At 51.0% G+C, this 26,597-nt stretch overlaps 1 protein-coding gene across 11 annotated transcripts in view; it reads left to right on the top strand.

The window, feature by feature from the left end:
• Nucleotides 1–26,597, top strand: part of ARHGAP39 (Rho GTPase activating protein 39) — a 144,501-nt gene that overhangs the window by 60,683 nt on the left and 57,221 nt on the right. For 6 of the 11 annotated variants that reach the window (XM_045399405.2, XM_045399403.2, XM_073999824.1 and 3 more), the window contains exon 2: nt 11,323–11,483. In XM_045399405.2, coding sequence (XP_045255340.2) covers nt 11,404–11,483 — 80 coding nt within the window. In that variant the 5' untranslated portion in view covers nt 11,323–11,403. Of the gene's footprint in view, nt 1–4,031; nt 4,464–11,322; nt 11,484–26,597 lie in introns of all 11 variants that reach the window. The other 5 variants (XM_073999820.1, XM_045399404.2, XM_073999825.1 and 2 more) reach the window with 2 other exon arrangements.

Below are 26,597 nucleotides of genomic sequence, written 5' to 3'. Positions count from 1 at the left end.
AGAGGAAAAACAAATAGAATTTTTAAAAATCAATGCAGAAGATAAAAGCAAAACATGGAACTGTACAGAAAAGCAACCAACAAAGCCAGGTGAGAGGCCAGCTTGTGTGTGAGAAAATGTCTCAGATTCCATGATTAAAAGAACAAAAACCTCACTTTAGATCACAAAACCAGACCAGAGCGGGTGCGGCTAGCAGAGTTCACCTGCTCCTGCCCTTTTTTTTTTTTTTTTTGTCTTTCCAGTTTCTTATCTCCTGGGGCCAAGGCTGAGCTCTCAGCCTGAAGTCTGTTCCCAGGAGGCCCGGCCGAGCTGGGGGGTCTCCTGGTTTGTGGTGCTGGGTGCTCCAGTCTCCTGTCTCTTGCTGGTGCTGCACCGCTTGTCCCGCCTGCCAAAGCCAGTGACGGGTGAGAAGCCCTTTGAGACGTGAGGTGCCAGGCCCTCGTACCATCACCTTTATTCAGAAGGACTTCTGTTCTGAAATCACCCAGTTTTTTTGTTTTTTTTTTTTTAGATGGAGTCTCACTCTGTCGTGGCCCAGGCTGGAGTGCAATGGTGCAATCTCTGCTCACTGCAACATCTGCCTCCCTAGTTCAAGTGATTCTCCCGAGTAACTGGGACTACAGGCCATGCGCCATCACGCCCAGCTAATTTTTGTATTTTTAGTAGAGACTAAAAATGTTGGCCAGGCTGGTCTCGAACTCCCGACCTCAAGTTATTCTCCTGCCTCGGCCTCCCAAAGTGCTGCGAATCCAGGCGTGAGCCACCCCACCTGGCATTATTTTGTATTAAAATAGTGTTTGTTGATTCATTGGGCAAAATTGATTCACTGGGCTTTGAGCATATATGGTAGTGAGCAGAAGACATTTTTATTTACTGGATTTTAAACAATCATTTTGTAAAGAGGTTTGAATAATGAGAAAAATACCCTGCACCACAGGATGCCATTGGCACTCGCCCTCCTTCGTGGGACCCAGGTCCCCCTGTACCTGTCCTGCTGCCTGAGGCCACTGTGCCACCCCTGGATGCTGCCCCTGTGGCCCTTGGGCTCCCCCGCCCTCCCCACCTCCTGGCTGCTGCCCAGGGCAGCCTGGGGTGAGGCAGTGCAGTGGCACAGAGTCAGCAACAAGGGCACAGCCACATCTCCTACCCTGGAGGTTGGCTTGGGGGGCTCAGCGTGAAGGGGGTCAAAGGAGTAGCTGAGCACCCTTTGACCAGCCGGCCTCCTAGGACACAAGCAGGCTCCTAGGAGGAGTCTGACCTCTCAGTGCCTGAGCCTCTGTTTCCTGCACTGACAAAGCCCTTCCATGGCTTTTCGCATTTCTCTCTCATAGCCACACCCATGCAGAACTGATGCACCAGCCAGGACCCTTTTGTGGGGGCCTGTCCCGGGTCACAGACCAGGTCTCTCTTTTGACCATGGACACGGGGCAGCCAGGAAGGGGCTGTGCTGCCAGGCAAGTCCATGCGTCCTGAAGGCACAGAGGCCCCTCCAGACTGCCCATTTCAGGACCTTGTCATGCAGCTGGAGTCATGGGTGACACCAGCCCCGGGGCCAGGCAGTGGCTTGGCAAGCGTTGCAGCAGCCACACGGCAGTAAGAAATTCTTTTTCTGTGCATCCAGGTGGCTCCAGCCAGCACCGTCCTTTCCGTGTGGGGTGTGCCTGACACCCTCCTTTCCCCGTCCCAGAAAGGTGAAGAACCTGACCTCCCAAGTCCATTCCGTGGCTGGCTGATGGGCTGGGTCACAGATCTAAACCCCTCAACCTGGCCTGTCCTGGAGCGGGCGGCCTTGGTGAGCACAGCTGCTGAAGGGGCAGCAAATGCCAGTCGTGCCTGTCCTGGTCACTGGGGTCGCGTCTTTGCCCAGCCTGGCGCAGGCACTGGGCGGGGAGAATGGGGCCTTGTGTCTCCAGCTCACAGCCGAGCTTTCAGAGCATCAGACTGGGTTCATTGTTCAGAACCGGGAAAACTAAAAACAGCATTGAGAATGGAACTTGGACCTTCTGGAAATGACAGCTGAGTAAAGACTCATTTATTCTGCTTCCCTTCTTGAAACTCACTGCAGTGAACAAAGAGGATGAAAAATAGGGAACAAGATTTAATTCACAATGGGCCTAAGGAATAGCCATGGCAAAGGAGGGTGTCGGCCAGACGGGAAGCAGTGACAGCCACATCAGGTCCAGCAGGCTGGGTTTTTGTTTAACAAGAATGGATTTTTGGAGATAGTGTTGATGAGTATTTTAAAAGAATGGGGGTTGTGGCTCGGGGAAGCTGAGTATAGGCAGACATCTGGCAAGATGAGGCAGAAGGCCCACGTGCTTCACTTTTCTATAAGATCCAGATTCTCTTTTTTTTTCTAATTTTTAGAAAAGGGGGCCTCACTTTGTTGCCCAGGTTAGAGCTCAGTACCACAGTCATAGCTCACTGCAGCATCGACCTTCTGGGGTCAGTGATCCTCTCACCTTAGCGTTTTTCGTAGCTGGGACCACAGACGTGCGCCCCCATGCCCAGCTAATTATTATATTTTTTGGTAGAGATGAGGTTTTGCCATCTTGCCCAGCTGGTCTCGAACTCCTGAACTCAAGCAATCCTCCTACCTTAGTCTCCCAAAGTGCTGAGATTGTAGGCATGAGCCTCTGCCCCCACGATCCAGACTCGTAAGGGGTGAAATGGGGAACGAAAGGATGGGCTGAGGATTCCTCTTAGTTTTCAGCATCATACTGATCATTATGTTCATATGAGGAAACTACCAGAGACCAGGGAAAAAGTCACCTGGAAGGATTAGAGGGAACAGTGAGTACTCAGAGCTCTCAAAACACTCAGAAGAGTGGCTGTTGCCAGCAGGCTGACTGAGAAGCCCCATAACTCACAGGGCGTGTGGTAGAGTACCCAGTGGAGAACAGTTAGCCTAGAATAAATGCTGCTCTGCTGCTGTGTGACAAATCTCAGAAGGAAGAATCAACATTTTCAGTTTCCAAGTATCTGGATCCAAAACAAAGCTCAAGAACAGTAATGGGCCGGGCGCGGTGGCTCACGCCTATAATCCCAGCACTTGGGGAGGCCAGGGTGGGCAGATCACGAGGTCAGGAGTTCAAGACCAGCCTGGCCAACATGGTTAAACCCCATCTCTACTAAAAATACAAAAATTAGCTGGATGTGGTGGTGCGCACCTGTAATGCCAGCTACTTGGGAGGCTGAGGCAGGAGAATCACTTGAACCTGGGAGGCGGATGTTGCAGTGAGCTGAGATCACACCACTGCACTCCAGCCTGGGCGACGAGCAAAACTCTGTCTCAGAAAAAAAAAGAATGGTAACAGGAACACAAAAAATATACAGCTTTCCAAGAGGTAAAATTCATAATGTCTGGCATCCAACCAAAGAACCAAAGAAGATCAGGTATGGAAAGAAACAGGAAAGTAGAACCCAGGCTGGAGTGAAGACTCCATCCACACTGGCGTAGATGTTAGGGTTGGCAGACGGGCACTGAAGTAATTGTTTTAACTGTATTCCGTGTGTTCAGAGAGCAAACGTAGATGTTAGGGTTGGCAGACGGGCACTGAAGTAATTGTTTTAACTGTATTCCGTGTGTTCAGAGAGCAACAGGAAAGACCGAACACATTAAGTAGAGACATGGAAGTATTTTAAAAGATCCAAATTAGAGTTGAAATGAAAATGTCCAAGTACCAAATACACTGGATGGGATTAATGGTAGATCAGAGATTGCAGAAGATTAGTGAACCTAAAGACGAAGCAGTAGACACTCTCCAAACTGAAACGAGGAAAAGAAAAATATTTTAAAACAAACAGGAGCATCATGGAGCTGGAGGACAACTTCCAGAGGTCTAACGATTGTGTGATTGGAGTCCCTACATGGGAAGGGAGGGACGGAAGAGTTGTTGGAGGACATGATAGCTGAAAAGCTTCCCAGTTTGATGGAAACTATAAGCCTAGATCTGACCATCTTTTCTTTCTTTTCTCTTTGTTGACCAATGGATTCATGTCACATGATCGGACCATCTTAATGACCCCAGAGCACAAGAAATGAAGAAAATCACACAAGGCACATCATCAAGTTACTCAAAACCAGTTACAAAGAGATAAATCTTAAAAGCAGCCAGAATAAAAAAAACAACAAAAGGCCTTTGCTTATGGAAGAAACAAAGACAAAGATGCAGATGACAGCAGATTTCTCATGAGAAACAATGCAAGTGGGAAGACAATGGTGTAGTGTGTTTAGATGCTGAAAGGAAAAAAAAAAAAAACACCTGTCCACCAAGAATTCTATACCTAACTATCTTTTAAGTGACAGTGACATAAAAATGTTTTCAAACACACAATAGCTGAACTAGTTCATTACCAGCAGACCTTCACTGAAAGAAATGTTACAGATGCTTTAGGCTGAAGGAAAACAAAACCATGTGGAAATCTGGATCTATACAGAAAATTGAAGAGTACTGGAAATGGTAACTGCATGTTTAAATACATGATACTCAAATCTCTTTAAAATATAATTGTGTAAGTATAGTAATTATGTAGCAGAGAGAGGAATTTATAACATATACAGAAATAAAATATTTGACAAAAATGGCAAAAATAAAAGGCCAGAAGAGAAGAAAATGGTAAATGCATATATTTGAAGTGGTAGAACAGCACTTGAAGGCAGAGTATGGCAAATTAAATATGCATGTTATAAACCCAGAAGCATTTACTAAAATAGCAAAGCAACAAATTACAGCTGATAAGTGAACAGCGGAGATAAAGTTGACCCACGTAAAATACTTAATCCAAAGAGGGCAGAAAGGAGGAAAAGAGGAAAAAAGAACAGAACAGGTAACACAGCAAGATGGTCGGATTGCACAAAAAAGCAATACCCACATATATACTGGCTAAACTAAATTGCTTTTTTTTTCTCTTTTTTTTTCTTTCTTTTTTTTTTTTTGAGACAGGATCTCACTCTTTTGCCCTGGCTGGAGTGCAGTGGCACAGTCATGACTCACTGCAACTTTGACCTCTTGGGTTCAAGGAATCCTCTGGCCTCATCCTCCTTTTTTTTTTTTTAGATGGAGTTTTACTCTTGTCGCCCAGGCTGGAGTACAATGATGCAATTTCGGCCTACTGCAACCTCTGCCTCCCAGGTTCAGGTGATTCTCCTGCCTCATCTTCCTGAGTAGCTGGGACTACAGGTGCACCCCATCATGCTTGGCTAATTTTTTTTTAGAGACAGGGTCTCACTATGTTGCCCAGGCTGGTCTTGAACTCCTGGCCTCAAGGGATCCTCCTGCTTCAGCCTCCCAAAGTGCTGGGATTGTAGGCATGAGCTACTGTGCCTTGCCACCCTCTTTAAATTTAAAGAAATAAATAGGCTATAAGTAAAAGAAGGATAAACGTTACACAATTCTAACTCTGATGTAAAGCAATCTGGAGTTGCTATAATATCAAATGTACTGATTTCAGAGCAAAGGAAACTACCAGGATAAAGATACTTCATGATAAAGGAGTTCATTCATCAAGAAGACACCGTAAATGTGTGCACCTAATAACAGAGCCATAAAATACATGAAGCAGAAACTGATAGTGCAGAGAGAAATAGACACATCCACAGTTGTCGCTGGGACCCTCGTGACCTGTTTCTCAGTGATGGATAGAACAAATAGACCAGAAATTAGTGTCAGCACCATCAAGCAGCCGGATCGATTGGCTTTATACAGCATCTCACCCGGCAGTACATTCTTTTCCAGTGCGCACGGGACATTTACCAGGATAGACCATTTTAGGGGGCCATAAAAAGTGTTAATAAACTTTAACAAATTCAAATCATATAAATTATGTATTCTGAGAAAAATATAATTAGAAACCAGTAGACTGGGCGCGGTGGCTCACACGTGTAATCCCAGCACTTTGGGAGGCCGAGGCAGGCGGATCACGATGTCAGGAGATCAAGACCGTCCTGGCTAACACGGTGAAACCCTGTCTCTACTAAAAATACAAAAAATTAGTGGGGACATGGTGGCGGGCGCCTGTAGTCTCAGCTACTCGGGAGGCTGAGGCAGGAGAATGGCGGGAACCAGGGAGGCGGAGATTGCGGTGAGCCAAGATTGCGCCACTGCACTCCAGCCTGGGCGACAGAGCGAGACTCTGTCTCAAAAAAAAAAAAAAAAAAAAAAAAAAACAAAGAAACCAATAAAAAATATCTGGAAGATGATTAGTTACTGAGTATATGTTCCATAAGTCAAAAAAGGAAAACAAAAGAGAGGTTAGAAAGCTTTCTGAGGCTGGGCGCGGTGGCTCACGCCTGTAATCCCAGGATGTACAAATCATTAACTCTGCTTCTACCTTAGGAAATTAGAAAAAGGAAAGCAAATTAAGTCTAAAGGATGCAAAAGAAAGGAAACAAAGATCAAACTGGAAATTAATGAAAACAGAAAAATAGAAAAACACCTATTAAGCTGTCTTTTTGAGGCAATCAGTAAAATCAATAAGCTTCTAGCCAGAAAAGAGTGAAAAAAAAAAAAAAACATTTTTTGTATCAATATCAAAAATGAAAGACGTGGCATCACTACAGGGTCTGTTGCTCTTAAGAGAATGTAAAGAAATAGTATGGTATAATAACTTATGCCAGCAAATGTGATTAATTTTATATGAAATGGGCAAGTTCCTTGAAAGACAAACCATTCATACTCACATAAGAAGTTTTTAGAACCTGCTGAGCTCTGTATCTATTAAATAGATTTGATGTGTAATTGAAAACCTTCCCACAAAGAAACTACATGCCCATCTGGCTTCACTGGAGTCTCTGCCACACATTGAAGGAAGAAATAATAGCAAGTCTATATAAAATCTCCCAGGAATTTGAGAGGAAGGAATACTTCTGATTTTGTTATGTTGGTATTACTCTGATAGCAAAACCAAAGATGTTACAAGAAGAAAATAGATGCAAAAATGAATATGAATATAGATGTAAAAATTCTTAACAAAATTTTAGCAAATCCCATTTGAGAGTATATAAAAAGGACAATATGGCCGGGTGCGGTGGCTCACGCCTGTAATCCCAGCACTTTGGGAGGCCAAGGCAGCAGATCACGAGTCCAGGAATTCAAGACCAGCCTGGCCAACACAATGAAACCCCGTCTCTACTAAGAAGACAAAAAAGTTAGCTGGATGTGGGCGCGGGCACCTGTAATCCCACCTACTTAGGAGACTGAGGCAGGAGAATTCGCTTGAACCTGGGAGGTGGAGGTTGCAGTCAGCCAAGATCGCGCCACTGCCCTCCAGCTTGGACAACAGAGTAAGACTCCATCTCAAAAAAAAAAAAAAGGACAATCCATCATGACCAATTGGCATTTATACAAGGAATATGTAATTGGTTTAAGAATAGAAAATTGATGGAATCCAGCTATTATCAAACTAAAGAGAAACCATGTGATCATTTCAATAGATACAGTAAAAGTATTTTACAAAATCCAACATCCATTCCTGATTTAAAAAATAACTTGGCAAACTAAGAGTACAAAGGAACTTCCCTGACCTTACAAAAGACATCATGAAAAAGTTACAGTCGGCCGGGCGCGGTGGCTCAAGCCTGTAATCCCAGCACTTTGGGAGGCCGAGACGGGCGGATCACGAGGTCAGGAGATCGAGACCATCCTGGCTAACACGGTGAAACCCCGTCTCTACTAAAAGAAAATACAAAAAATTAGCCGGGCGAGGTGGCGGGCGCCTGTAGTCCCAGCTACTCGGGAGGCTGAGGCAGGAGAATGGCGTGAACCCGGGAGGCGGAGCTTGCAGTGAGCTGAGAGCGCACCACTGCACTCCAGCCTGGGCGGCAGAGCGAGACTCCGTCTAAAAAAAAAGAAAAAAAAAGAAAAAGTTACAGCCAACATCATACTTAATGGTAAAAGACTGGATGCTTCCCTAAGATGAGGAGGAAGGCACACATGTTCACTCTTACTGTGTTCAGTGATGATACTGCAGGTTCTTCCCAGTATAATTATGCAAGAAAAATAAATAAAAGGATCTAGTTTAGAAAGGAAGAAGTAAAACTTTTTGTTCACTGTTGACATGATCACCTCTGCAGAAAACCTAATAAATCTGGGAAAAAAGCAATTATAATGAATAAGTGAGTTTATCAAGGTTGCAAGATCAAACTGTAAAAACAACATTTTTTTCTGCATTAGCAACAAAAAATTGGAAATTATATTTTGTTAGTATCATAAATATGAAATGCTTAGGGTGACACTTAACTAATATGTGCAAGATTTGTACACTAAAAACTACAAAACGTTGCTGAAAAGAAAGTAGACCCAACTAGATGGGTATATTTTGCTCACAAATCAGAAGATGTAATGTAGTTAGGATGTTAGTTTTCCTCATACTCATCCATAGATTCAACACAACTGCAGTCAAAATCCCAGCAGGCTATTTTGTAGAAATTGAGAAGCTGATTCTGAAATTCATATCGAAATGCAAAGGACCTGGAATAATTAATTCATTTCAAAAATGAAAAGCAGAGTTTGGGGACTCACAGTACCTGATTGCAGACCTGGTGCGTTTGGGGTCACTGTGGCGTGGGGTCCCAGATGGGAGGAAGCTGCCTGAGAGGTAGTGCCTAGTTGAGTCTAAGAGGACGAGGAGGTCGGTGAGCTTGTTGGAACCCGTGGTGGAAGGATGGGCTGAGGATGGAGAGCAGGTGCACAGGGGAAGGGGTTGGTCAGGGTTGCTCTCAGGCTGTCATGGATGCTTTTTAGCTTTTCAGAACTTCACTGATGCTGCTGTTTTACTTTTCAAAAAGATCGAAGCTGTACAAGTAGGTCACCTGTTTCCTCTTAAACAAGAAATTAAAAATACTTAAGTTTTGTTTCTTTTTATTTTTCTTTTTTCTTTTCTTTTTTTTTTTCTTTTTTGGAACAGAGTCTTGCTCTGTCACCCAGGCTGTAGTGCAGTGGCGTGATCCCGGCTCACCGCAACCTCAGCCTCCTGGGTTCAAGTGATTCTCCTGCCTCAGCCTCTCGAGTAGCTGGGATTACAGGCGCGTGCTGCCGCACCTGGCTAATTTTTGTACTTTTAGTAGAGATGGGGTTTCGCTGTGTTGGCCAGGCTGGTCTCGAACCCCTGACCTCGAATGATCCGCCCGCCTCGGCCTCCCAAAGTGCTGGGATTATAGGCGTGAGCCACTGCGCCTGGCCAGAGTTTCATTTTTAAAAATAGCATTCCTAGCAGTCCCAAGCATTAAAATAAATAGTTGTGTGGAGATTTAAGTGGCGGAAAGAGCGTTTCCTCTAAGGAGGTGGTTCCCCCGCTTGTGAGTGGAGTGAGTGTGGGTTAGGTTTGTGGCCCCACAGTCTGTCTGGGACTTGAAGAAAGTTTCCGATTGGCCTGCAGTGTCTCTTCCTGCTGGGCCCCGTCACCGGCTGTGCTTGAGTCTTTTTTATTTCCCCTTGAGTTAGCACAGTTAGTATCTATGGAATGGCCTCTCCTCGGGGAAGGGGGCTGCCGTGTACTGATACCAGCTGGGGCATCAGGGAGCAAGGAGACAGGTGCCCACCACAGCAGTGCCCACCGTGGTTCTGCAGACTGTCGGAGAGTGGCGGTGCATGTGTGAGGCCCTGTGGCTTCTATGAGCCAGTGCTGCAGGCAAAGTGGCACCAAGGCTAGGAGCAGCCGTGTAGCCGTTTGTCCCTCCCCGTCACCACCCGTGCCAGAGGCCATTGGTTCTGATTTCTAACAGCAGAGGCTGCTTTTGCCTAACCTTGAACCTCATGAAAGGAAACTGTACTCTGTGCATTCAGTTGTGTCTGGCCTTTTTTTTTTTTTTTTTTTTTTTTTGAGACAGGGTCTCGCTCTGTCGCCCAGGCCGGAGTGCAGTGGCGCGATCCTCCCTCCTCCTCGGCCCGCGTGGCTGGGACCATAGACATGCTCCACCACACTCGGCTGATTTCCTTCCTTACTGGTAGGGTGTGGCTCTTTGTCAGATTACACACACATTACACATGTTCTGTGTAGCAAATACATCCCACTTAGGATGTGCTTTTTGTTTTTTCTTAATAGTTTCTTGATAAACAGAGGTTCTTAATTTTACTATAGTCCAATTTGTTGATTTTTCTTTTGTGCATTGTTTTTTGTGTGTGTCCAATTAAGGTATCTGTGCCTACTATAAGGCCACAAAGATTTTCTCCTACATTTCTTTCCAAAAGCTTTATTATTTTACTTTTAACATTTAGGCCTACGGTGCATCTAGAATTAAGTTTTACGTACGGGATTGGATGAGGTAAAGGTCCAAGGTTAATTTTTTTCACACTTGACCCTTGAATAACTCAGGGTTTGGGGCGCTGACCCCCACCAGGTGGTCAAAAACCCATGTCTTACTTGCCGCCGCTGCTGCCACCACCACCACCTCCTCCTCCTCCTCCTCCTCCTGTTAACTACAAACAGCCTGCTGTTGATGAGAAGCCTTCGGATAACAACAGTCAATTCGCATGCATTTTGTATGCTATTGTAACATCTACTCTACTTTTCCTATAAAGTCAGACAAGAAAATGGTAGTAAGAAAATAATAAAGAAGAGAAAATAGATTTACTGTCATTACGTGGAAGTGCTAAAGATCTTCATCGTCGTCACCTTCACGTTGAGTAGGGTGAGGAGAAGGAGGAGGAAGGGGGTTGGTTGTGCTGTCTCAGGGGAGGCAGAGGAGGAAGAAAATCCGCATATAGGTGACCCTCCTAGCTCAGACCTGTGGTTTTCAACAATGGACTGTATACCTGGTGAATACAGCACTGTTCTCAGAATTCAGGTGATCCGTGTGAACATGGATTGCTCCTGAGCGCCCTTGTGCTATGGCTGTGCACGCTGTATGTGTGTGGTCCTGCGTCCTTCCCCAGTGACTGCCGGCAAGTGTCGCCTGTGTGGACAGCTGGGGACACTGAGTCTCAGATGTGGGGCTGAGAGTGAGGGCGGAGCAGGTGCTTGTCCTCCTGTTCACCCTCCTCCCAGTCCTCAAGTCCTGTGGTCCCACGGTCCTGCGATGCTTGGCTTGTGCCTGCCCCGGCCCAGCGGGGAGTGGGGGTGGTGTCTCAGGCTGACATGGGCTGGATCCTGGCTTGTGGGCACAGTCTCCCTGCTGTGTGGGAGACTGGCCAGGCTTCGCTGCAATGCAGGGCCAGACATCAAGAGCACTGAGGAGTGGGGTTGGCTGCCCGGGGACGGCTCACGGGTGCTGTGGAGTCCATCTTCATTCTGTCCAGCCACTCTGTGGCGACGGGCTCAGCTGGGTGGTTGGTGTGGTGAGGCATTTTCCACATCAGCACTGTTGCTTCTCCCCTCTTGCAGTGCAGCACCTTCCCGTCTGATGCTGGGGTTGTCCCGATGATGCCCTGACGTCTGTCCACTTCGGCGAGGAAGCAGACAGCGATGTCCCAGACGCAGGACTACGAGTGCAGGAGCCATAATGTCGACCTGCCGGAGTCAAGGATTCCAGGGTCGAGCACTCGGTAAGGAGCCGACCGACCTACGGAGCTACCCGGGCCTCAGGAGTGGGTAGAACTGCTTTCTTCCTTTAGAGAAAGCAGCGTGCGTGCAGGATTCTCCGTGGGGTCGCTGGCCCTTTCCAAGGCCGGGGCGGCCGATGCCACATATGCACAGCACTGCCCTCAGGGCTCTGGCCTGCGAGCCTGCACATGCGGGTCGCCATGACTCGTTTTTATCTTTCTAATTTTTGACTTTCTTATTTATTTATTTTTTTAGGAGACAGGGTCTCACTCTGTTGTCCGGGCTGGAGTGCAGTGGCGCAATCATAGCTCACTGCAGCCTTGAATTCCTGGGCTAAAGCAGTCCTCCTACCTCAGCCTCCCAAGTAGCTGGGACTGCAGGCACGCACTGCCACGTCTAGCTGATTTTCAATTTTTTGTAAAGATGAGGTCTGTTGCTCAGGCTTATCTTAAACTCCTGGGCTCAAGTGATCCTTTTGGGAGGTCGAGGCCTCCCAAAGTGCTAGGATCACAGATGTGAGCCGCTGTTCAGCCCTGATTTCTAGGCTTTTATTTGGAAATAATTTCATGCTTCCAGAAAAGTCACGAGAATAAGAACAGCCCCATGAGCACTCGAGGCCCAGAGACCTGTGGCTGTCATCGCTCCTGTCACCTCTGAATGTTTCTGGGGGTCGCGATGTGAGAGCATGCGCTCCCTCAGGACGTCTTCTAGGTAGCCCAGGACACTTCTTACCACAAGTAAATCTGACCCTGTCCCATCTCAGCCAGTGTCCCGTGCCTCCAGGTCGGCTCTGCCCCTGACTGCCTCTTTCTCCTTAGCCTTTTTTAATCTGGAAGAATTTCACAGCTTTTCTCTGCCTTTGTCACATTGAATTTTTTTTTTTTTTTTTTTTTTGAGGTGGAGTTGTCCAGGCTGGAGTGCAGTGGCACGATCTCAGCTCACTGCAAGCTCCACCTCCCGGGTTCACGCCGTTCTCCTGCCTCAGCCTCCCGAGAAGGTGGGACTGCAGGCGCCCACCACCATGCCTGGCTAATTTTTTTGCATTTTTAGGAGAGACGGGGTTTCACCGTGTTTGCCAGGATGGTCTCGATCTCCTGACCTCGTGATCCACCCGCCTTGGCCTCCCAGAGTGCTGGGATTACAGGCGTGAGCCACCATGCCCAGCCCACATTGATATTTTTAAGGTAATAGTCACCCTATTTAAAACAGATGATCCCGGCCAGGCACGGTGGCTCAAGCCTGTAATCCCAGCACTTTGGGAGGCTGAGACGGGCGGATCACAAGGTCAGGAGATCGAGACCATCCTGGCTAACGCGGTGAAACCCCGTCTCTGCTAAAAATACAAAAAACTAGCCGGGCAAGGTGGCGGGCACCTGTAGTCCCAGCTACTCGGGAGGCTGAGGCAGGAGAATGGCGTGGACCCGGGAGGCGGAGCTTGCAGTGAGCTGAGATCCGGCCACTGCACTCCAGCCTGGGCGACAGAGCGAGACTCCGTCTAAAAAAAAAAAAAAAAAAAAAAAAAAACAGATGATCCCAGCCTGGGCAACCTAATGAGACCCCATCTCTACAAAAAATACAAAAATTAGGCTGGCATGGTGGCAGATGCCTATGGTCTCAGCTACTCAGGAGGCTGAGGTGAGGAGATCCCTTGAGCCCGAGAGGTTGAGGCTGCAGTGAGCTGAGATCACATCACTGCACTCTGGCCTGAGCAACAAAGTGAGACCCCTGTGTCACAGTAAAGTAAAATAGAGTTCTTTGGTTTGGGTTTGTCTGACAGTTTTTCAGGAGGATGCCACACGGGTGGTGTTGGGTCCTCCCAGGCCCCACATCTGCAGACACTGATGTCCAGCTGTCCCTCACCTGGCAACATGACCTCTGACCCTGACAGAGGCCTCGCCCACTCCCCCCGAGTTGCAGCTGCTGCCTCCCGGCCACCTGAGGGCGCTCTGAGCCCGGCTCCGTGTCTAGTGCTTTGTGCCTCCCTGTGTGGTTGGTCTTTCCGGGACTCTGCACCTTCCACACTCCATCTGCACTCGGCCTTGACATGAGCAGGAGTCCTGCTGTCTCCTTGTTCGTTCGTTCGTTGGTTCTTCATTCATTTGTTCGCTGATGTGGGCTGATTTCCGTTGGGTTTTCTCGGGGCTTTTGTTGCTCTTGCTCTTCAGTGCCTTGGTGCCCAGAGACGTCCCTGAGCGTCTCGCCGGCTCCTGCGTCCCTGACGGCCTCATTCCTCCGAGTGCTTCCTCCTGGCACAGCTGCCCTGCTCAGCCCTGGAATTAGCTATTTGTCTAGGGAGTGCTGGTTCCTTTCAGGAAATACTGGTCTTAGAGAACAACGTCTGGGTTCTTAGAACATCCAGAGCTACTGGAGTGTGTTTGGTTTTTGGCCTCTTTTTTTTTTTTTTTTTTGATGGAGTCTTGCTCTGTCGCCCAGGCTGGAGTGCAGTGCCGTGATCTCAGCTCACTGGAAGCTCTGCTTCCCGGGTTGAAACATTTCTCCTGCCTTAGCCTCCTGAGTAGCTGGGATTACAGGCTCCTGCCACCACGCCCGGCTAATTTTTTGTATTTTTAGTAGAGATGGGGTTTCACCATGTTGGTAAGGCTGGTCTTGAACTCCTGACCTCGTGATCTGCCCGCCTCAGCCTCCCAAAGTGCTCGGATTACAGGCATGAGCTTTTTGGCCTCTTAAGCACATAGAACTAGAAAATTACACGGGAGTATGCACATGTACACACACAGGTACCCAAACACACTTGCCTCCACGCGCACACATACATACACAGGTTCATGAGCGTGCACTCACGCCTCCACACATGCAGGTACACGAGCGCACACGCACGCCTTCATGCACACACACAGAGGTACATGAGGACGCACACATTCCTCTATGCACACGCAGGTAGGTACATGAGCGCACACACACGCCTCCACACACACGCAGGTAGGTACATGAGCTCACATGCATGCCTCCACGCACATGCACATAGGTACACAAGTGCGTGCACGCCTCCACGCACACACACATGCAGGTAGGTACATGAGCTCGCACGCATGCCTCCACGCACACGCACATAAGTACACGAGCACACACACACGCCTCGCGCACATGCACATAGGTACACAAGCACACATGCATGCCTCTATGTACCTGCAGGTAGGTACATGAGTGCGCACACACGCCTACACAGGTAGTTACAGGACCTCACACGCATGCCTCCATGCACATGCACATAAGTACACAAGCACGCGCACATGCCTCCACGCACACGCACATAGGTAGACAATCACGCACACATGCCTCCACACACACGCACATGCAGGTAGGTACACGAGCGCACACGCACACCTCCATGCACACACACGCAGGTAAGTACATGAGCTCGCACGGACGCCTCCACACACACACAGGTAGGTACACAAGCATACATGCTTCCATGCACACAGGTACAGGAGCACGCATACATACCACAGACACGCAGATAGGTACAGGAGCTTGCATGCATGCCTCCACACACGCACATAGGTACACGAGCGCACACACGCGTCCACGCACACGCAGGTAGGTACATGAGCTTACATGCATGCCTCCACGCACACACATGCAGGTAGGTACACGAGCATGCACGCACGCCTCCATGCACACACACACAGGTACAGGAGCACACATGCACCTCTACGCACACGCAGGTAGGTACATGAGCTTGCACGCACGCCTCCACGCACAAGCACATAGGTACACGAGTGCACACGCACGCCTCCACACACGCAGGTAGGTACATGAGCTCGCATGCACGCCTCCATGCACAGGCACACTCAGGTACACGAGCGTGCATGCATGCCTCCACACATACATGTACAGGAGCGTGCACACACACCACGCAGACACACAGGTACACGAGCTCGCACACACGCCTCCACGCACACGGATACACGAGCATGCATGCACGCCTCCACTCACACGCAGGTAGGTACATGAGCTTGCATGCACACCTCCACGCACACACACGCAGGTAGGTACACGAACGTGCATTCACGCCTCCACGCACATGCATACAGGTACAGGAGCGTATACGCACCTCCATGCACAAGCAGGTAGGTACATGAGCTTGCGTGCAAGCCTCCACGCACACATGTGTAGGTACACAAGTGCACATGCAGGTCTCCACACACACGCAGGTAGGTACATGAGCTCACATGCACACCTCCCTGCACAGGCACACTCAGGTACACGAGCGTGCATGCATGCCTCCATGCACACAGGTACAGGAGCGCGCACACACACCTCCACGTACACGCACATGCAGGTAGGTACACGAGCGCACACGCACACCTCCACGCACACGCAGGTAGGTACATGAGCTCGCATCCATGCCTACACGCACACAGGTACAGGAGCCCACACACACACCTCCATGCACACGCACACGCAGGTAGGTACACGAGCTCACACACACGCCTCCACACACACAGGTACACGAGCGTGCATGCACGCCTCCACTCACACGCAGGTAGGTACTTGAGCTTGCACACACATCTCCACGCACACGCACACAGGTACACGAGCATGCACGCATGCCTCCACACACACACACAGGTAGTTACATGAGTTTGCACACACACCTCCATGCACATGCACACAGGTATACGAGTGTGCACGCACGCCTCCACACACATGCACGCCTCCATGCACACGCGTCCTAGAATTGCTGAGCACGCACGGCACCCCAGTCCCGTCCCTCCCACAGAGAGTTGCTCTGTGGTCTCCTCTTCCGTCACATCTCTTCTTCCCTGGCTCCCAAGAACACCAGTGCGTTTACTCACTTGCTCATCTGATAATTCGTCTAAAATTGGTTCAGAATTGCTTCACCCATTCCACTACAAAAATACATGCACTAAAAAAAGTCAGGGTTCATTTGCATTCCCTCACGTGCGCATGTCTCCCAGGAATGCGACACTGGCTCATCCTGTGTTCCTAAGTTGTTTGGATTGGCTCTTTCTCTTTTCTTCATTGTGGTTCTGGCATCCGTTGGTTCATTACTTTCAGCTAGAGATTTTTTTGTCTCCCTTTTCATTCTTCCTGATACACTTTTGTATTTTAAATATATAGACCATTCGCACCCTCCCAAAGCCCCAACCGTTCGCAGGCACATTCAGCCAGGCCTCTTCCCCACATCCTTTCTGCACCCGCCTACTTGCTGCAGGCTGAAACTTGTCTTGTTTTCTGTTTATCTCCTGGGTTTCTGTTGTGAAGAATAAACAGATGTTGGTATGTTTTCTTATTTCCCCTTCATCCTTACACAAATGGTATCATGATTTATGCGTTCTTTGCACAATTTGCTTTTTCCACTTAAAGCATCCCCTAGACATCACTGCCTCCCAGACCATCGAGATTGTCCTCCTCCTTTTTCGAAGCTTTCTGGGCCTCTGTTGTGTGCCCCAGTCTTGTGTTGGCCATGTGGGTAATTTCAAATATTCTGCACTTATGAGGAATGCTGCTGTCTGCTTGTGTCATTCTGAGTTTTGGGAGGTGCATCTGCAGGTGAATTTCTGACGAGGGGCTGTTGGGTCCAAGGATACCTTTGGATTGCTGTCCTTTGGGCGTCTGTGAGCAGCACCGGCCCCTGGCCATCGGGGCGTCAACTGCTGCCTGCTGTCAGATGCGTGGGTGGGTGCCTGGGGTCAAATGCACGGGCTGGTGCCTGCGGTCAGGTGCGTAGGTGGGTGCCTGGGGCCTCCGTGCAGCCTGGGCTTTGGGGCTCTGATGATCGCCAAAGTGGCTGCTCTCCAAATGTCTGTGTTCACCTTGTGAACTGCGCGCTCTTACCTTTTGCTCTTTATAGTATTTTTATCTTTTCATGCTCAAATTTGTGTATTAAAGACATGAGTTCTTTGTCTGTAATTTATATTGTTAATGTTCCACTCAATGTGTCTAAAAAGCCAAAACCGGTTTTATTTGTAGTGGCTTTTGCACGTAAAAGGTTTTGAAGTTTTGTGCAGTCAGGTTGGCTGTCCTTTCTTCAGTGCCTGTGTGTTTTTAGTGACCTCCATCCAGGTGACTGACAAAAGAGCATGCTGCGTTTGCTCAGGGGCTGGCACACTTTTGTTTTTGCTTTTGGGTCTCAGATCCACTTAGAGTTGGTTCTTGTGTGTGGTGTGAGGTGTGGTCTGACCTGTTTGTTTTCCACGTGCATCCGGCTGTCCCCACGCCATTTGTTTGAGGCTGAGGCTGCCTGTGCTCTGTGAGGGGCACCGTGCCTTCTCTCATGCCCCAGGCTCTGTAAGGAGCTGGGGCTGCTTCTGCCTGTCTGTCTGGTCCTGCTGGCCTCCGGTCCTGTGCCCAGTCACACCTTCCTCATCCCTGTGCCCAGCCACACCTACCTCACCGAGGGTCTCTTCGGCTCCTTCACAGGCTCCCATGAGTGGGGCTCAAGTGTCCTCATGTGGCGCCTTGGTAACCCTCCACTGACACTCACGGCTGGGTTCCGAGTTCCCCTGTACGCACAACGCTGAGAGGGCCCCGCAGGTGTCCAGACTTCGAGGCCGTGCCGGGCGCCCTCTGGACTTCCCTGGGCTGCTCCTTCCCCACCACGGAGCTCCTGCTCTGTCCAGACTCTCCTTCCCTGCTGGCGAGTGGGTCTCTGTGGCTGCCTGCCTGGTGGGTTTGAGCATCTCTGTGTGTTCTTAGCCCTCAGGTTTCTGCCTCTGGGAATCTCCTCCGGCGTTTTCTTCCGTTTAATAATCTTTCTTAGCCTTTGTGGTGTGGATGCATCCCTGTCTGTTCCAGGTACAGTTGCGTGTTGACTGCGAGCCTGGATTACAGTCTCCGTCTGTGCTCACGCCTTCATGTCAGTGCTGGTGGCTTTTGATGAGCCAATGTTTTGAACTCCAGCGTTCTCTGTCCACCTGCCTTTTCCCTGTGGTTTTGTGTCTTACTCAAGAAGCCCTTTCCTAACAGCTCCTGAAACTCTTCATGTATTTTCTTCTAAAAGTCTTAAGGTTTTGCCTTTCCCATTTGATCAGACCACTTTTCATATCAACCCAAGTCAGCAATCCCGGCCCCATGGTTAGAGTCTTGCCTCCCTGATCCTCTGTTCCCCCCGCCCCCTGCCCCTGTCCTCAAGGGCATCACGTAGATCTGCGAGGGGCTGCGAGGGGCTCTGTGTCCACGCCTCTGTGCTAGGGCTCCAGCCTGGGCACGTGGCTTCCTCGGCTTCCTGGCAGCTCACGTCTGTGTCCTGAGTTCCCTCCCCAGCTGCAGTCTTTTGATTCAAAGATGCCTCCGCCCTCCCTCCATGTGCTCTTCTAGATGGAGACAGGACCAGTCGGCCCCACCCAGAGAAGACGTCATGCTGGGCTTTGGACTGGAGGCGTAGGGCCATGTGGCTGCTGGTGGGGAGTGTCCTGGCATTTGATGAGGTGGTTGCTGCATCGGGCAGAGCTGCCTCCCCTCGTCCTCACGGAGCAAATGCGTCTCCTGCTGGATTCACCGTGCAGTTGTGAGCCTTCATTACAGCCCTAAGGCCGTTAGGGCTCCCGTGCCCTCCTCCCAGGCTCTGCCTCAGCCAGGGCCCTCCTCGTCTTCTTGGGCACGAGTGAACCAGGGATATCAAGGCCCAGAGGGAGTTCCCGCGGCTCTTCCCTCACCACGTCTGGTGTGAGAAGCCATGGCCTCTGCTGTTGGGACTCTGTCTCATGGTAGCAGACCTGCCTTGCACTCCTGGTGGCCTCAGGACAGCACAATGTGCCTGGACACGTACCCTGGGCCTCGAGAGAGAGTCAGGAAGGTGGGGCTGGCAGGCAGAGCCTGTGCCCCCCTGTGTTAGGGGTGTGGTGCCCGTGCAGGTCTGGAGGACGGTCTAACGTGGTGGCCACTCCTGCAGCATGTGCCCGGTCCTGCGGCACTAGTGGGTCCTCTGTCTGTGTGCCGTTTCTCGTCTTTGCCGAGGACCGTCTCTCAGCAGTGCACACCGCCCGGGGCCTGCAGCCCTGGATGCTTGCCTGGTAAAGAGCAGAGCCTGGCTGTGTGCAGGAGGCCCAAGAGGCCACGCCTCCCCCACGTGCTCACCGTTACAGGGCTTCCCCTGTCCCGCACAGCACCCTCTCCGTGGGACGCTCATGGCCAGTCTGGATTCAACCCACGAGTGAATGCCCTTCAGTGCTAGGCCTTGATTTAGGAGACCAGGAGGGAGTGGAAGGGCTTAACCTTTGAGTCACTTGTCAGGAACAAAGTCTTGAGGCCAGACAGGAGCAGTGGTGGAGCACTGAGGGGTGGTGGACGGTGCTGGGGTGGCGAGGACTCAGCCGTCCCCCTCTGCCATCAGGGCCCTTTGGGTTCTGGTCACGTGGGTTTGCTGCTGGGCCACTGTCTCCTTTGTCTGTCGTGTGCAGTTGTGAGCAGCCTATTGGGTGAGGAGGGGATTTGGTGTCTACTGCTTGGTCTGGGTGTCCTCTGTGGGGTGTCTGTGGTGATTGGTCTGGGGCTGGCCACACCTGCTGCCTGGCAGAGCGATAAGGATAGAGAGAGAGGCAGCGTGGCAAAGAGGACGCCATCTGGGAACAAAAAGCAGATCAGGGAGGGGTGATGGGAAGACAGCGGTGAGGTGGGAGGGACACCAGGTGCCCCTGGCAGAGGCTGCACAGCCGGGAGCTGTGCTGGGGGCTGCATGCCTTAGGGAGTGGTCCCACTGGGCCCACCAAGAGGGTCTGCTTGGGGCCAGCTGTGGCGGCTGGAGGCTCAGCATCGCCGTGGCCATCGTGGACCCTGGTGGCCCTGTTAAGCCTCCGCACCCTCCACATGTTCCCAGACACCTGCTTGCCTCTCGGGACCTCTTGGCTGAAGGCAGCCTGACGGGGCCTTCCCAGTGAGAGCCCAGCCCAGCTGCCGCTCACCTGCCAGATTCCCTTTTTTTTCAGGATTGAAATATAGTTCATATGCCACAAAGCTCACCCTCTAAGGTGCGCAATCCAGTGGCTCTTAGAGCAGTCAGAGTTGTGCACCTGCTGCCACCATCCGCCTCCCACAGAGAAGCCCCACTCCCAGCAGCAGCCCTCCCCAACCCCAGGCACTGTGGGCCGGCTTTGTGTCCTGTGGGATTCACCTACTCCAGACAATTTAAATACGTGGAATCATGCAAGTGGTCCTTCGCTCACGATGACACCCTCCAGGTTCATCCACACCGTCGCTTGGGTCAGGGCTGCATTCCTGTTATTGCCGAATGATATTCCCGTGTAGGGATGGGCCACATTTTGCTGATTCATACGTCCGTTGAAGGATATTTGCTCTGTTGCCACTTTTTGGCTATGATGAATCATGCTGCCATGAACATTTGTGTGCAGATTTCTGTGTGAAGACGTTTTCGTTTCTCTTGGGTATATACCTAGTTGTGGAATTGCTGGGTCAGGTGGTAACTCTGTGGTTTTTTTTTAATTATTATTTTTGAGAAAGGTTGGTGCTTGTCAGGCTGGAATGCAGAGGTACAATCACAGCTCACTGCAGCCTTCAACTCCCAGGCTGAGGCGATCCTCCCACCCCAGCCTCCCAACGTGCTGACATTACAGCCACCACACACAGCCTGTTTGAATTTTTTTTTCAGACAGATCCTCACTCTGTTGCATAGACTGGAGTGCAGTGGCACAATCTTGCCTCACTGCAACGTCTGCTTCCCAGATCCAAGTGATTCCCATGCCTTAGCCTCCCAAGTAGCAGGGACTACACGTATGTCCCACCACACCCAGCTAATTTTTGTATGTTTAACCTTTTATTTCTTTTTTGAGGTGGAGTTTCGCTTTTGTTGCCCAGGCTGGAGTGTCATGGCGCGATCTCGGCTCACCACAACCTCCGCCTCCTGGGTTCAAGCAATTCTCCTGCCTCAGCCTCCTGAGTAGCTGTAATCACAGGCATGCGCCACCATGCCCAGCTAATTTTGTATTTTTAGTAGAAATGGGGTGTCACCATGTTGGTGAGGCTGGTCTCGAACTCCTGACCTCAGGTGATCCGCCTGTCTTAGCCTCCCAAAGTCCTGGGATGACAGGCGTGAGCCGCGCACCCGGCTGGTGTGTTTGACTGTTTGAGGAACCACCATACTATTCCGTGGTGTCCACACTGTTTAACGTCGCCACTTCCTTCCAGCAACATACAAAGGTTCCGGTTCTCCACAGCCTTCACAACGCGTGTCATTATGGTTTTGCCGTTCCACTGGGTCTGAGGTGGTGTCTCTTGTGGTTTTGATTTGCATTTCTCCTATGGGTAATGAACATGGGCATCTTTTAATGTAGATTGGCCATTTGCATATCTTCTTTGGAGGTGTGTCTGTTCAGATATTTTGCCCATTTTTAAACTGGGGTATTTATCCTTTTTTTTTTTTTTTTTTTTGTGAGACGGGGTCTCACTCTGTCGCCCAGGCTGGAGTGCAGTGGTGCAGTCTCGGCTCACTGCAACCTCTGCCTCCCGGGTTCAAGCAATTCTCCTGCCTCAGCCTCCTGAGTAGCTGGGATTACAGGCGCCCACCACCTCGCCGGGCTAGTTTTTTGTATTTTTAGTAGAGACGGGGTTGCACCGTGTTAGCCAGGATAGTCTCGATCTTCTGACCTTGTGATCCGCCCGCCTCGGCCTCCCAAAGTGCTGGGACTGCAGGCGCCTGCCACCATGCCCAGCTGAGTTTTGTATTTTTAGTAGAGACAGGGTTTCACCATGTTGGCCAGGCGGGTCTTGAACTCCTGACTTACGATCTGCCCGCCTCGGCCTCCCGAAGTGCTGGGATTCCAGACATGAGCCACTCACTGATGTGCGGACCAGCTCCACGGGGTCAGTGGGTTTTTCTCCCCGGGTGCGGAAACGAGATTGTAGAAATAAAGACACACGACAAAGAGATAAAAGGCAGCTGGGCCCGGGGGACCACTACCACCAAGATGCAGAGACCAGTAGTGGCCCCGAATGCCTGGCTGCGCTAATATTTATTGGATACAAGACAAAGGGGCAGGGTAAGGAGTGTGAGTCATCTCCAGTGATAGGTAAGGTCACGTGGGTCACGTGTCCACCGGACAGGGAGCCCGTCCCTGCCTGGCAGCCGAGGCAGAGAGAGAGAGGAAAGACAGACAGCTTACGCCGTTATTTCTGCATATCAGAGACTCTTAGTACTTTCACTAACTTTGCTACTATTATCTAAAAGGTAGAGCCGGGTGTACAGGATGGAACGTGAAGGCGGACTAGGAGCGTGACCGCTGAAGCACAGCATCTCAGGGAGACGGTCAGGCCTCCAGAGAACTGCGAGCGGGTCTGACTGATGTCAGGCCCTCCACAAGAGGTGGAGGAGTAGAGTCTTCTCTGAACTCCCCCAGGGAAAGGGAGACTCCCTTTCCCAGTCTGCTAAGTAGAGGGTGTTCTTCCTTGACACTGATGCTACCGCTAGACCACGGTCCACTTGGCAACGGGCTTCTTCCCAGACACTGGCGTTACCGCTAGACCAAGGAGCCCTCCGGTGACCCTGCCCGGGCATCACAGAGGGCTCACACTCTGGTCTTCTAGTCACTTCTCACTATGTCCCCTCAGCTCCTATCTCTTTATGGCCTGGTTTTTCCTAGGTTATGATTGTAGAGCGAGGAGTATTATAATATTGGAATAAAGAGTAATTGCTACAAACTAATGATTAATGATATTCATGTATAACCATATCTATGATCTATATCTAGTATAACTCTTGTTATTTTATATATTTTATTAGACTGGAACAGCTCATGGCCTCAGTCTCTTGCCTCGGCGCCTGGGTGGCTTGCCGCCCACACACCCGGCCTAACTTTTTTTTTCTTTTTGAGACAGGATCTCACTCTATTGCCCGGACTGGAGTGCAGTAGATCAGGGCTCACTGCAGTCTCCACCTCCCAGGCTCCTACCCTGTTATTACTGAATTAGGAGAGTCCTTTGTGAACCTCACCAGATGGATGATTTGTGGGTGTTTTCTCCCATCCTGTGGCTGTGTTTTCACTCTCTTGGTGGTGGCCACAAAAGTTTTAGTTGTGATGAAGTCTGTTTTTCCATTGTTTGTTTTATTGCATGTGCTTTTAGTGTCATAGCTCAGAATCCACTGCCAAATCCGAGGTCATGCAGAGTTGCCCTGTCTATTCTGAGAGTTTTATCAGTTTAGCTCTTACATTGAGATCTTTCATCTACTTTGGAGTAATATGTGTGTGTGGCGTGAGGTAGGGACTGACTGCATTTGTTTGCAGATGGATGTCCACCTGCATGTTTGTTCAAGAGACTCTCCTTTCCCCATTGAGTGGTCTTGACACCCTTGTCTAACTCTGCAGGGCAGGGCACGTTCTTGTTCACTCTTGTGTCCCTAGCACCTGGCAAGTTGTCTGGCATGCACATGGCACTCATTACATTCATCAGAAAAGGCTTATGTGGGCAGATCACTGTCTGCAAAGAGACATCTCCAAGAAACAAGGGCTGCAGGAAGGTTGCTTCCGCCTCGACGTCAACTTCTGGGAGCTTCTGGGAAGAGGCCCATCCCCCAGGGACCCTGAGTCCCCTGGGGATCGTAGACATCTTGCATCCTTCCACCTTTGTCACCAAATGGCTTATTTCTCTTCCCACTTCATTTTAAATAGTGTTGCCAAATAAATCTTCCTCAAACACCCCTCAGATTGCATCTGTGGGTTCATGATGACCCTCTGTGGTGGAGGGTTGAGGTGCGAGTTCCCCAGCCCACATGATGTCCTCCCCACCTTGCCCTGTGCAGAGCCAGCCTGTGGTGCCACTAGCTGCATCCCTTCGTCCTTGCGGTCCAGCTCCAGCCAGTCCATGGGGCCCCTGAGGCCGGGTCGCCCTCTGCATTCTGAAACCCTTGCCTTTCTCTGGGCAGCGGCTCCCCAAGGCCCAGCATCCTCCATGCTGTTGTCTGCCCTCAGGTTTCCCGAGGGTCTGAGCTCAGTGCTGTCCCCCAAGAGGTGCCCACAGTGTTCTTAGGAGGCTGGTGTTCTGCCCACACGCATGCAGGAGTGCACTAAAAAGGGAACAATGTGCTGTTCTTTGTTGAGAGAGAATTATCCCATTACATTCGTTTGAAAGTGCATTTTAAACAAAAATAACAATTGGTATTACTTCTTCTAGGACATGGAATGTTCGATTCTCTGCTTTTTGAGCTTCTCTGTGCTCAGAAAAACTATTTTGGGAGTATCTCAACTTTGTTCTGCTAAAATCTAACAGAAGCGAGGTGAGAACAGGAGAGCAGGCAGCACTCCCTGGAGGCACGAGGTGACGCCACCATCCAGGGGAAGCCGCCCTGGCACACGGGGCCTGTTCCTTCCAGGTGGGGAGGCTGTGCTGATGCCAAGGGCACCTCACTGCTCGTCGCGTTTGACCTGGGTCCACGTGGTCCTGTCCTCGTGCGCATCCTGAGTTCTGACCCCAGACCTGACACAGCCCCGCCCTTCCAGGTGATCAGGCGGAAAACCTCGTCCTTCCTCGCCTCTGCTCCCCCACCCCTCGCCTGTCTTCTGGCACGCGCCCGTCTCCCAGCACCCCCACCCCTCGCCTGTCTTCTGGCACGCGCCGTCTCCCAGCACCCCCACCCCTCGCCTGTCTTCTGGCACGCGCCCCATCTCCCAGCACCCCCACCCCTCGCCTGTCTTCTGGCCCACCCCGTCTCCCAGCACCCCCACCCCTCGCCTGTCTTCTGGCACGCGCCCCGTCTCCCAGCACCCCTGGCCTCCCAGAGCCTTCATCCTGCTCCCTGTGGACCGGCCAGGAGGTTCTGCATGGCTGGGGATGCCCAGGGAACAATCATGGTGGAAGGGGATGCAAACAAGTCCTTCTTCAGGGTCCGTTCACCTGAATTAACTCAGGTCAGCCCAGGCCTCAGGCCCTTCATGGTGGCCCTGCTGCCTCCGGTCCCCCCAGGCCCCAAGACGAGCTTCCTGCAGGTGTCTGCTTGCAGGCACCTTCTTGGGGTTTCCTCGGGTGCCCTGAGGCTGCTGCATTTGCCATTGTCCTTTTCAACGTCCCAGCAGGTGATCCTCACACGAGCCGCCCTCCCCTGCCAGGTCTGTGCTCAAGGGAGCACAGAGCAGGTGTGCATCGGGGTCCAGGCTCCAGCTGGGGAGAGGAGGTGTGTGGACAGGGAAGCCACCTGCTAGGGGACCGTGAGCCTCTGGCCGTGTACCCCAGGCTTATGCAGCCGCCTGCTGGGGGACCGTGAGCCTCTGGCCTTGTACCCCAGGCCTGTGCAACCCCTGACTCCAGGAGGTCACAGAAGCAAAGGTGACAGAGCCCGGCCAGGCTGAGGAGTGGACCGGGGGATGGGGGCTTTGCCAGGAATTGCCCCACTCCAGGGTCAGTGCCAGCTGTGGAAGGTGTCAAGGGTATAATGACCAGGTCCAGTTTGGGGAGTTTCTTCCATCTTCAGCATAGAGAATGGCCTGGACAGGGCAGGGGTGAGGGCTGGGGGTCAGGGCGATCTCCCCATCTGGCTGGGCCCCAGGACGGTTGACAAGGCTCATGGCCGGGGACCAGGAGGAGACAAGGCCCTGGCTGGGGTCTCCATGCTGGCTCTGTTCCCAGGCAGGGCTGGGGCAGCAGGTTGGGCTGTGGGGTGGGTAGGGATGTCTCTGGAACTGACAAAGACCTTCGGCGCACACTGAGATGTCACGTGGTGCAGACTGGCCTTGCAGTCACTTGTGTTAGGCCATTCTTGCATTGCTGTAAACACCTGATACTGGGTATTTTATAAAGAAAAGACATTTAATTGGCTGGTAGTTCTGCAGGCTGTGGAGGAAGCATGGCGCCGGCATCTGCTCGGCTTCTGGGGAGGCCTCAGGAAGCTTCTAGTCATGGCAAAGCAGGAGCACGGGGCAGGGGAGGCACCACACACTTTAAACATCCTGCTCTTACAAGAACTCACTCACACTCGAGAAGATGGCACCGAGCCATGAGGGGTCCACCCCTGACCCAAGCACCTCCCACCAGGCCCCACCTCCAACACTGGGGATCACATCTCAGCATGAGGTTTGGGGACAAGCATCCAAACCGTCATCACCAGTAGTCAGAAAACACGAGTGACCTGTAAGGGCCGCTATACAAGGTCACCAGAGATGGGCCTGCCCCGACTACAGTGTCGAGGG

This window comes from Macaca fascicularis, chromosome 8 (assembly GCF_037993035.2).
Source record: "Macaca fascicularis isolate 582-1 chromosome 8, T2T-MFA8v1.1".
In the NCBI taxonomy this organism is placed as follows: domain Eukaryota; kingdom Metazoa; phylum Chordata; class Mammalia; order Primates; family Cercopithecidae; genus Macaca; species Macaca fascicularis.
Note: the sequence above shows the minus strand (reverse complement) of the source record. Positions and strands in the feature narration are given on the sequence as shown.